Below are 12,381 nucleotides of genomic sequence, written 5' to 3'. Positions count from 1 at the left end.
TTCAAAAGGTACTCGTAAACGATCCAATTCATAACATAATTTTTGGTCACATTCAAAAGGTACTCGTAAACGATCCAATTCATAACATAATTTTTGGTCACATTCAAAAGGTACTCGTAAACGATCCAATTCATAACGTAATTTTTGGTCACGTTCAAAAGGTACTCGTAAACGATCCAATTCATAACGTAATTTTTGGTCACGTTCAAAAGGTACTCGTAAACGATCCAATTCATAACGTAATTTTTGGTCACGTTCAAAAGGTACTCGTAAACGATCCAATTCATAACGTAATTTTTGGTCACATTCAAAAGGTACTCGTAAACGATCCAATTCATAACGTAATTTTTGGTCACATTCAAAAGGTACTCGTAAACGATCCAATTCATAACGTAATTTTTGGTCACATTCAAAAGGTACTCGTAAACGATCCAATTCATAACGTAATTTTTGGTCACGTTCAAAAGGTACTCGTAAACGATCCAATTCATAACGTAATTTTTGGTCACATTCAAAAGGTACTCGTAAACGATCCAATTCATAACGTAATTTTTGGTCACATTCAAAAGGTACTCGTGAACGATCCAATGACGTAAGTTATTATACATATTAAAATGTCCAGGGTATCCCGACAACTGTAATAAATGTCATAATAGAAGGCATATTGATGCACGACCTTATAGGACTTACATGTAAACTTTTGAAAGACTACACATGGTTGATAATTAGTGAAGGCAAAACTGAAGCTTTCGTCCACCTGTGGACTTGTTCACCAGTCTCATGTTCTCGGATGGTCACATGACTCAGCACTGGAATCATGTGACAAAAAATGGCATACCAGATGTGTGAAAGTTAAAAGTGACCCAGACATATTGAGGTCATGTTAATATACCGTAAAGCAACCATACAGATCACTATCTCAATTTCGGGTCACACCATCCCATAGATCACATGCACAATATTGGTTTTATTAGGACACGCCATCATAGAGCCGACACTGTTGCAACCGAACGTGATGATCGCGTTTCAGAGAAGGAAGACATCCATAAGTTAGGAACTTGACGTATGTGGCTACCCATACTGGGCCATTACCAAAGCTTTGGCGTCCAGAAAGGAAAGAAGTGCAGTACACCAAGAGAAGAATAAAACACACAATGCCCCGCCGGTCAACTGAAATAGACATCTGGGTCATATGGTATAAAGTTACATTTCAAACCTTGTAAGGTTGGAGTCAGAATTTACGGCAGGGGGGAGCGGGGGGCCTGAAAAAAATTGAGGGTTCAAAAGGGAAGCCATGAAAATTCTGGTGGTCTGAAAGGTGGGGCCCGAAATATTTTGCTCATGATTTAATAATTTGAACCAAATTAAACCTTGGGAGCGGTCGTTTACCGAGTAAATTAAAATATTTCTCGCAGCTTCACCACAATACCTTCTAAAACCGATATTCAGTGATGAGTTGGGTGGCAGCCTTGCAATATATTTGTGTATGCCTCCCCCCCCCCCCGCTCCCAAGCGCCCCCCCCCCTCGCTGTAAATTCTGACTCCAGCCTAATACTCGTCGGCAATTTCTGGTCAAGACCAGGATACAGGATGTCAGCTGGCCTATCTATGAAATCACGTGTGAAGGCGAACATTAATAATCATGATAACTGACACACGTTTCGCGGAACACCGGCGTGTCCAAGTATCGCAATTTCAGAAGTTTCAAAACATATTCATACAGTGTGCCAACGTCATAAGATAAGCACTTGAAGATGACAAACGTTGGTTTGAACGTTTTGTAGGAAGTCTAAATCTTGTCTACATGTAAAGGGCGGGAGTCGTTTTCAACTTTCACAAATGGTCCGGCCACTCTGTCACATGACAGCGCTTAGATATGTGACCAACCCAGAAAACATCAGACTGGTGAATAAGTCTACTGTTATGGACGAAAGCTTCAGTTTTGCTTTCACTAATTATCAAATGGGTGTAGTGTTTCAAAAGTTTAAGTTCTATGTTGATAGAAGGCATGCATTGATAATTACATTATATTAGTCTAGAATATCATAGGTTTTTATATACAGTGTATAAGTATTTTCACTTCAACGAGTAAACAGCTTATAAACTCAGGGTGACCTCGCAGAGTCGTAAAATGTAACCTGCCTCACTTGTATAAAAAAAAAATTGCCTGTGCCTAGCACCCTATTTTGCATATGACTGACTGTACTTGGTCAGTCAGAAGCCTTGATTTCGGTTGGTTATATGGAGGCATAACCCACTCTTTCTTAGGGGAGCCAATAAAGTAAGATAGACAACGCGTTCGGTAGGGTTATGTGCAAAAAATTCGGGGGCTACGCCCCCTCTTTTATTGGCACATAATCTATTACGTATTAATTATATAAAGGAAAACATACATCTTTGAGGGGGGTATTAAAATGTCGAAATTCTTCGAAACGTAAGAGGAAGTAACGAAGGACAACGACTTGTCCTACTTTTTGACATTTCCAGGTATTCAAGTCTGTCTGCTTACATAACAATTTGCGATGGAGAGTCGCCAGAATTCGTTGGCGTTGTGCCAAAAGTGAAATGCAAAGATTTAAAAGCAGACCGTGAAAATTAATGTACGATTGTAAATCGAACCAGTTCAAACTGATCAATAGGCCTAATGTAATGATAGCCGTTTCAACTTTATTTTCAGGTTTTGATTTTAAAATAAACTAAAGGCATTAAAACCACCATGACACATAAAGCTAGTGAAAGTGGTCAACTCAATCATGGACACGAAGATGACGAGATGAACATCCTCGTGGACGATCAACCCCAAATTCCAACTGACAGTGACGTAAGCAGACTACTAGTATCTACACATACACTAGAACTTGTCAATTTTGTCTTCGAGATTTTAGACTATAGACTATGTAATGAACCATTGTAGTCCACTCCAAGGTGTATATTGACAGACATATACATAATATGTACAGTGCTGCTGTTTTATCGTTTCATTGGCTGAGCACACGTCACGTGATAAAGGGATTTGAACTCATAACAGAGAGAACACCTCACATACATCATAGTATGATGTAACTTCTTTTCTATGTAGACAATGGGTTATAAACGGTAAGCCTAACACAGTTTATCTAATATTTTGTAAAGTACTATTTTTCATCTTTTCCCTTCCTCTACAGGATGTATCTAAAAAACAACCTGAGATAACTCGCTTTGATGCCAATACTTATTCCGGCAAGAAGACGATAACCCAAGTACTGTTCAATGTAACTTTATTATCAAATAATGCTGCTCAGTTGAAAATAATCCTTCAAAAGCAATTGTCAGGCACGACTCCAGATTTCTTTATACTCATTTTTGTTTTACTCGTACTGTCAATCATCCTACAGTTGGTAACAGCCTCCCTCCTCTTCTATAAATTTAGATTGAACATCGGCGTGGAAGAAGAGGCAAAACGTGCTGACAAAATGAATAATTGGGCAACATTTCTGATACTGGCCATTTCTGTTATCAATGTGTTTATTGATACTTTCAGTGTAGGCTATTGAGGTAAATGTTGGTGACCAGTCAACGTTTTTATACATAAAATAGTTTTACAGCCCATTTCATGTTAGTGTTTACTGGTTCTGTTGGCTACAACCACACAGAAACCAACAAGAAACTGCAAAATCTATATACTACAGGTTAAGAAAACAAGATGTTATTTCATGCAATAATCTTGTCTAAATTATATAAACCATTTAAATGCACATGAACTGCAACTAGATGCAGACACTTGTACGCCAATGTTGTGACATCTGGACTTGGTAGGGGCACACTAGATGTAGACACACGTACGCCAATGTTGTGACATCTGGAATTGGTAGGGGCACACTAGTGCAAACACATGTACTCCAATGTTGTGACATCTGGACTTGGTAGGGGCACACTAGATGCAAACACATGTACGCCAATGTTGTGACATCTGGACTTGGTAGGGGCACACTAGATGCAGACACACGTACGCCAATGTTGTGACATCTGGAATTGGTAGGGGCACACTAGTGCAAACACATGTACGCCAATGTTGTGACGTCTGGACTTGGTAGGGGCACACTAGATGTAGACACACGTACACCAATGTTGTGACGTCTGGAATTGGTAGGGGCACACTAGATGCAAACACATGTACGCCAATGTTGTGACATCTGGACTTGGTAGGGGCACACTAGATGTAGACACACGTACGCCAATGTTGTGACGTCTGGACTTGGTAGGGGCACACTAGATGCAAACACATGTACGCCAATGTTGTGACATCTGGACTTGGTAGGGGCACACTAGATGCAGACACATGTACGCCAATGTTGTGACGTCTGGACTTGGTAGGGGCACACTAGATGCAGACACACGTACGCCAATGTTGTGACGTCTGGACTTGATAGTGGCACACTAGATGCAAACACATGTACGCCAATGTTGTGACGTCTGGACTTGGTAGGGGCACACTAGATGCAGACACATGTACACCAATGTTGTGACGTCTGGACTTGGTAGGGGCACACTAGATGCAAACATATGTACGCCAATGTTGTGACGTCTGGACTTGGTAGGGGCACACTGGATGCAGACACACGTACGCCAATGTTGTGACATCTGGACTTGGTAGGGGCACACTAGATGCAGACACACGTACGCCAATGTTGTGACATCTGGACTTGGTAGGGGCACACTAGATGCAGACATATGTATGCCAATGTTGTGACATCTGGACTTGGTAGGGGCACACTAGATGCAAACACATGTACACCAATGTTGTGACGTCTGGACTTGGTAGGGGCACACTAGATGCAAACACATGTATGCCAATGTTGTGACATCTGGACTTGGTAGGGGCACACTAGATGCAAACACATGTACACCAATGTTGTGACGTCTGGACTTGGTAGGGGCACACTAGATGCAGACACATGTATGCCAATGTTGTGACGTCTGGACTTGGTAGGGGCACACTAGATGCAGACACATGTACGCCAATGTTGTGACGTCTGGACTTGGTAGGGGCACACTAGATGCAGACACATGTACACCAATGTTGTGACGTCTGGACTTGGTAGGGGCACACTAGATGCAAACACATGTACGCCAATGTTGTGACATCAGGACTTGATAGTGGCACATTAGGTTATTTAAGCAAAATGTCACAGAAATTGTATTCGTCCAATCTTGCTATCTTATTAAAGGTGTAGAATGTGCAGTTTCTTATTGCGGTTGGTTCAAGTCTGCGTGATTGTATCAATTTGAAATAGAGCCAGTGAACACTAATGTGAAATGGGCTGTACAGCATTTTCGCAAACCAGGGCTGTTTTTTCTTCCACTACACTTCCCAGTGAGAACGGTGCCGTAAAACAGGCCGTGGTTTGCGACGATGGCTGTAGAGTAGATCGTATCAGCAGTTATGATGAATACACATGCATGTAATTGATGGTTTACTTAGATATATTAATAATAACTTAGGTTCCAAGCATGCTTCATAATGTTTTTCGAGAACGTGAAAATTCGCAACATAAACAGAACGACAAAATAAAAACAAACGAGAAAAAATAACAAATACGAAGGAAATAAAGATGAAAAAGAAAAAGAGTTTCTATCAGCATTCCTGCATCAGATCAGAATGGATTCGACAGAACATGGAGAGGAATGTTTGCCATAAACTACGGAAGGATAAGTGTTTGGTCGCAATAATTTTATGCACTGTGTCACGTGACTAAGACCCGAACAGATTGGACGCACAGACTCGAGAAATCCCCACTTTTTACAATTTGAATCGTCCCCTTTTATTTGCATACTGTAGAATTATGGATAGCGTTGAGATACAGCCGAGTCTGTAGGTACTCCGTGACGGGGCGTCCTCACACATTGGAAAACCCCTCTTGAGAGAGAGAAGGCCGGTGAGGCCGGGGTGACACGACGTATCTTACAGTCTAAGATGTAGCCCTATAGTCTAGGACATTTCATCAATTATTACATTAATTGTATAATGTAAATTTTTTAGATAAACTTTGTATATTTACTAGAATGAATGTGTACATGAACGCCAAACGAATTTAGAATCGCCGTCATTTATGTAAATATTTCATACCACAATGGCCGCCATTCCTGTCTGATCTTTTCTAGTAACGTGATCAATATGATAATTGATTTAAATGTACATTTATATCACTGTGACTATCAAGAAGTTTTATTCGATTAAATTTTTATAATTGGAACACTGTAGCTTTCCCGTTTTTAGGGGTCGATAGTGTTGTTTCGTGTTGAAATTATTTTAATCGTGTTTAGCCGGTGGTGGTGGAAGTCTAACAAAAAATTCGCTCCTGGGATTAATATTCAACTTTTCAATAACACATCCATTGATATAAATAAATCCTACATAAACTATAGTCTCGACGAGCAATCTCTTTGCGCATGCTCTTTACAAATACCTCTCTCGTATACTATAGTATGAGTCTGATCGTAGATAAGGTTTGATATGGAAATCTAGAGTTATACATACACCAATCTGATTAAAATCCGATGTGGTGAAAGCGGCTAGATGTCCTTATTTACCTCTATTCATCGTGTTGTGACGTTTGTTTTGTTCGGAGTGATCGCCGCCTTCCCAAGAAGGGGGAAGGCGGCGATCACTCCGAACAAAACAAACGTCACAACACGATGAATAGAGGTAAATAAGGACATCTAGCCGCTTTCACCACATCGGATTTTAATCAGATTGTACATACACTTGATCCAAGGATACTGCATTTGTGTGATGCTTATGGTATCGACAGGAGTTGTGGGTATCGACAGGAGTTGTGGAGTGATGGTATCGACAGGGGTTGTGGAGTGATGGTATCGACAGGAGTTGTGGAGTGATGGTATCGACAGGAGTTGTGGAGTGGGAAGACTATTAAACCAGACAGGTTTCACATGATATGGGATATGGGATATTATTTGAACATTTACGTCAACAGTAGCATTGTTAATATTTGTGAACCAACGCAGCAAAGATAGCCTATGTTATGTTATGTTATGTCATGTCATGTTATGTTATGTTATGTTATGTTATGTTATGTTATGTTATGTTATGTTATGTTATGTTATGTTATGTTATGTTATGCTATGTTATGTTATGCTATGTTATGTTATGTTGGATTAGATTGGATTGGATTGGATTATTGCATTACATTACTTTATGTTATGTTATGTTGTATCAGATTAGATTAGATTAGATTAGATTAGATTAGATTATTGCATTACTGTATGTTATGTTATATTATGTTGTGTTATGTTATGTTATGTTATAATAAATCTAGCAAATGATTTTGAATACACACATGCACACACACAGCATTGTGCAAATACATACTACGTACAGCTCGCGAATGATGAGATAAAAATCAGACTCAGGTCACGAGGACATGTACGTCGTCACGTGACAATTGCTTGTTTACTAGACCTGTTCGGCCTTCACAACCTTAATTCACACAATATGTATTCAACTCACCATCACATGAAGAAACGAACCCAACATAAAGACTAATGGGGAATCGGGGTCACTTTTCATCTAATCTAATCTAATCTAATCTAATCTAATCTAATCCAAAGAAAAATCATAACACGTCAGACTCCAGAACTATAGTACTTTTGAATGACGCCAATACGGTGTCTTTTAAAGTGGTCAAATTTGATGATTGTCGCATGTCCAATACTAAAGAATTTCATAGTCTACGGGCGTGCTGTTTGAAAATGTGCGGTACCGTTTGTATTCGTTTTGAATTGTATTGAAAGTAGAAATCTCCTATGTAGGAGAGCGTCAGTGTGTAACTTTGGAGAACCTGATGTAGACTGGAGCTTTGTCATGCTTTGTATGTCAGGAAAGTGGATTTTGTAATGTTGGTAGTGTATCCTGAAGCTCATACCACTAGCATTATATGGCTACACAGGCAACGGGTGTAGAGTTTGGAGGATAGGTGAAATATGGTTGAACGTGTGTGGTTTTTGACTCCTTGATGTAAAAAGTGCATAGGGTGTTTTGGTTTTTTGAGTTTTCAACATCTAGAGATTTTATAAATGTAGCCATGCCAACTAGTATACGTCATATCATCGATACAGTTATATGTTGTGTGGTTACTTTTACTTCAATGTTGCTGTAGCTGTATTCTTTACTTTGGATGTTTGAGTGTTGTCTGGAAGGTGCTACCAGGCACGTACACAAAACACGTACACGTCAGTGTTTCCGGTGATGAAAGTGTTGTACTGTTAATTACTCCCACAGTGTGATGTGTCATTTGGGCCGGAATTCCCCGCCTTTTATGAAAGCTAGTCCTTGGTCTTACCATGGTTTTACCCGGAATTCCCCGCCTTCTAAGAAAAGCCAGTCCTTGCTTTTACCCAGCACGCACTGTAACCTATATAAAGTGACTTTGTTACCTAGGCTACTCATAAGTGCAAAGTGTTTAGACATCGGTCACTAGAAATCAACGCACTACGTACATCACAAACCTAAAAGAGTATTTTTTTTTCATCTTCTTTGTACAACATTTCATCCGTAGCTCGAGCGTACGTACATCCCGGGCGTACACTTACACGACCCCAAAACATCGGTAAGTATGTAAAGGTTACACATGTGATATAGTATTACAGCAATGTTGGATTGCACATTGATTCCATGTGTATTTTTTTTAAACGCTGATTTCGTTCATGTACAAATTTAGCAAGTTTTTTTTTTTTCAACTCGAAAATGGCTTGCACAGCTTTACTAGTACGCCACACAATGATAAACATTCGACTGAGTGTGTAAGCATTTATCATCGCATATTTCTATGTAGGGTAATGACGTCATCCAAAACGAATAACCAACTCAATGATCGAAACCGTTCAGTGTATCTATTTACACGACTTCCCTCTTTGCCTGTGTGAGATGGACATTCGTCACGATTGAATCAGATATATGAAATTGTTAAATATGCCCGATTTTTTAGAGGGTATAATTTGGGTATAATTAGTAATATCTAGCAAAGAAAGAGAAGAAAAGGACGATATTTCTTGACGGACAAAGATTATTACTCAAAATGTTGATATAAATAATTGTCATTGGGGTTTTCTGGGTTTTTAAAAAAGTATTAGGTAACTGTTTACACTGGTATTTCCCCCATTAAATGTGGCAATTATTAAAGAGTGTCCAGGACGTTGTTTGTAAATTCCCCACAACTTCTTACTCATACTATGATGGTATACTATTCGTAAATGATAAACGATAAATTTATTTCATTTTATTTCATTTTATTTATTTACATTTTCCAGCTTAATCACGAATAAAAGAGATATCTGAAATGGCAGGTGGTGGAGAAGGTGGTCGCGGTGAGAGAGGTGTCGAAGAGAACCCTGCAAACCCAGACATCGCACTAATCGATATGCGAAGTGAAGACGATGTAAGTACGAAGTAATGTTTAAAATAGTCTGAATACGTACTAATTCTCTGTTACCATGGTTACTCTTTCTTTTTGCAATATGAACGCTTCAAAATATTGGTAATCATCCAATAATTGTTGACGTGGTTCAGTCCGATGTGACAGTACTCCCGGCGACTGACGGTCAAATTGCCATTAGTTTACATGTATGCCTTATCAAAGATAGGACATCGATGTCGTCACGTGACCATGAAGTTTGTACTCACACTCTGGCAAACACTCAAATTACACGTACTGTCACATATTTTGTAATATCATAAAAATTTGCAGAGTTAGTTGGCAAAATGTGTTTTTTTAATTGATAACAGTACCAAGTTTTTATCTGATTCAGTTAAATGTATTCAGTATTACCTGCAATTTTGATAAATTCATTTGACAACTATTCCATCCATTCCTTGTTATCTTTTCATTAAAATCAAAAGGGGAATATGTTTATAGTCAGTCTGTGTGTGTGTGTGTGTGTGTGTGTGTGTGTGTGTGTGTGTGTGTGTGTGTGTTGATACATGGAGATGTCATTTATTCGTATAAAGGAGAAACTAAATTGTTCTCTTTGTAATGAAAAGTGATAAATCACTGGCGTCAAACAGGATTTTTGGATAATCGTACAAACGATTTACGCACCTTACTCACATTGCATCACTGGTTTTATTTTCGTTTCTACAGAATGCATCCGAAACTAGCGAAACCCCTTCAAAAGATTCGTCCACACATAGCAATATTTCTTCCACCATACAAAGTGCCTTTGATGCCAATACGTACTCTGGTAAAAAGACTGTCACCCAAGCCCTGTTTGATTTAGCGTTGATATCAGCCAATGCATCGCATTTGAAATTACTTTTCCAACACCACTGGATGGGATTGACGCCAGATTTCTTTGTTTTTGTGGTTACCTTGCTGGTACTATCCATTACACTACAACTGGCAACAGCTGTGATACTGTTTGTGAAGATTCGTCTTGACATCAACAGAGTCGAGGACCAAAACATTGCCAATAGGTTAAATGACTGTGCCACCATGATGATCGTATTTGTCACTATTCTAAATATTTTTGTCTCCGCATTCAGTAGTGTCCCTGCTACTGCAGACGAGACCAGCGGTACGCCTTCATGAGTCCTTGGAACAAACTAGGACTGGAATAACTGTTCGTTTACGGTTCAAAGTTAGAATTGTATTACATTACAATAAACAGGGTTCAAACAGTTCGTCGAAGGTCTTTACATTTCTAGTAGATGTACATTGTATATATGTACTTTATTCGCAGAGAAGAAATCAAAGTGTGTCTGCGAAAATAACTTCACCGACAATATAGCAACGTGAAGGGATAACAATACAGTGTGATACGATAGAATGAGATAGTTCCAATCGTGTTACATTATTCATTGATATCGGCATGTATATAGTATTACTATTTGAAATATAAATAAGGAAACCTAGGAACATTCCACATGTATAGGGAAACATCTGTGTAACTATATGTTTTAGGAGTTACCTTTGTTTCACATTGAAACTGTACTTATTTCATATTTCAGCGAATAAAGCACTTTGACGCTTTTACCAGGTATTCATATTATGATTCTACTTATATTACCCTATTCGGGGTTATCAATATTTTGCAAAGTTGACAACGTACAGAGGAAATGGATATTTTTAGGTCTTCCACGAAGTGCAACCAATAAGGCGGTAGTTGGGGAATGTGGTCGTTTGCCTATATTCATGTCGACACTGAGGATAAATTATGGCTGAGAGTAATTGAACTAACATCCCATAGAACGCCAAGCTTATACTGTTACGTACCAATACTTCTGAATTGGAAGGTAAACCTGGGCCACATAATTACAGTAAAACACAGTTTGTACTCATACATGTCACATTTGGTTATGTATCTTTGCTTAAGGAGTTGGTAACAAAAAATTGTTCACAAGAGTTTTCTTTGAGAGTTAGTGATATCAGGCAATAACATTGAAGGAGCTAGCGGCACCCAAGTGACCACAATTACGCCCATATGTAACCTATGGACATTTGTTTTCAAAATTTTCGAGAAGAAAAGTGATAATTAATAAATCACCTACAAAAACCTGATCTGTAAACGCTCATGTTTTGTATTTTTGTTTGTAGTTTTATAATCTGTTGCACATTGGGCCGTAGTCCTTGGAACGCAATGACCTGTATGTATCAGGTGGCTGTAAATTTCAGCGGGATGGACGTGTATGCTGTCACGTCACAAGTAAAACCTGTTTACCTGATCTCTTCAGCCTTGTCATACATTTTGTTTGCTTAGCCTATATAGCTAATTGTACACACCACCTTCACCAAAATGAGTTTACTATAACGTGGACATATACGTGTAGTTTTGCAACTTTCTAATGCCCAATTTAAACTATTAGTCCAGTTTTCCACCCCACTCCCACCTTAACTTCCTGGAGAAGGAAGTGCTTATATCTATATTTGTCCTGGGTGAATTTTCTGAGAAATATACTGTAACTCGGACACGTCGTATAGTTTCTGAACTAATTTTTGCAGTAGTTTTATTTACCATTGTTAATACATGTATAGATATGTGTATCGATGTGCACGGTATGGACTGGGTTTAGTTCAGTGTCCTGTAGGCAGGCCAGTGTTAAGTTACAGTAAATAGATGACGTTATTCTCCACAGGTCTATTTGTGACAAGTTCTACTTGTCATCATTACATGTCGATGTTGTACAGTTATAGTTATTGTGTAGCGTGTGCGACTAGACACGTACACAAAGGGTTACTTCCGGTGACGAAAGTATCGATGTGCTATTTATGGTATAGTATGTCAGTTTACTCTTTGGGAATACTCATAAGCTGGAATTTCCCAGGTGTGACGTATATGTAGCTAACATTTGATATTACCCAGCATGCATTGTAACCTATATAAATGATT

General features: G+C 38.9%; 2 protein-coding genes across 2 annotated transcripts; both read left to right on the top strand.

The window, feature by feature from the left end:
• Nucleotides 1-2,716: 2,716 nt before the first annotated feature.
• Nucleotides 2,717-3,533, top strand: LOC144443056 (ninjurin-2-like). The gene is made up of 2 exons (XM_078132432.1): nt 2,717-2,821; nt 3,165-3,533. Exons 1-2 carry the CDS (start codon nt 2,717-2,719, stop codon nt 3,531-3,533), a joined length of 474 nt encoding a protein of 157 aa, XP_077988558.1.
• A 4,865-nt stretch (nt 3,534-8,398) lies between these two features.
• LOC144438264 (ninjurin-2-like) lies at nt 8,399-11,546 on the top strand. Its single transcript, XM_078127319.1, has 3 exons — nt 8,399-8,606; nt 9,307-9,434; nt 10,137-11,546. The coding sequence occupies exons 2-3, from the start codon at nt 9,336-9,338 to the stop codon at nt 10,581-10,583; spliced, it is 546 nt and encodes a 181-aa protein (XP_077983445.1). The 5' UTR covers nt 8,399-8,606; nt 9,307-9,335; the 3' UTR covers nt 10,584-11,546.
• Nucleotides 11,547-12,381: the final 835 nt, after the last annotated feature.

This window comes from Glandiceps talaboti, chromosome 1 (assembly GCF_964340395.1).
Source record: "Glandiceps talaboti chromosome 1, keGlaTala1.1, whole genome shotgun sequence".
Taxonomy (NCBI): domain Eukaryota; kingdom Metazoa; phylum Hemichordata; class Enteropneusta; family Spengelidae; genus Glandiceps; species Glandiceps talaboti.
This window is presented reverse-complemented; position numbering and strand designations above follow the sequence as displayed.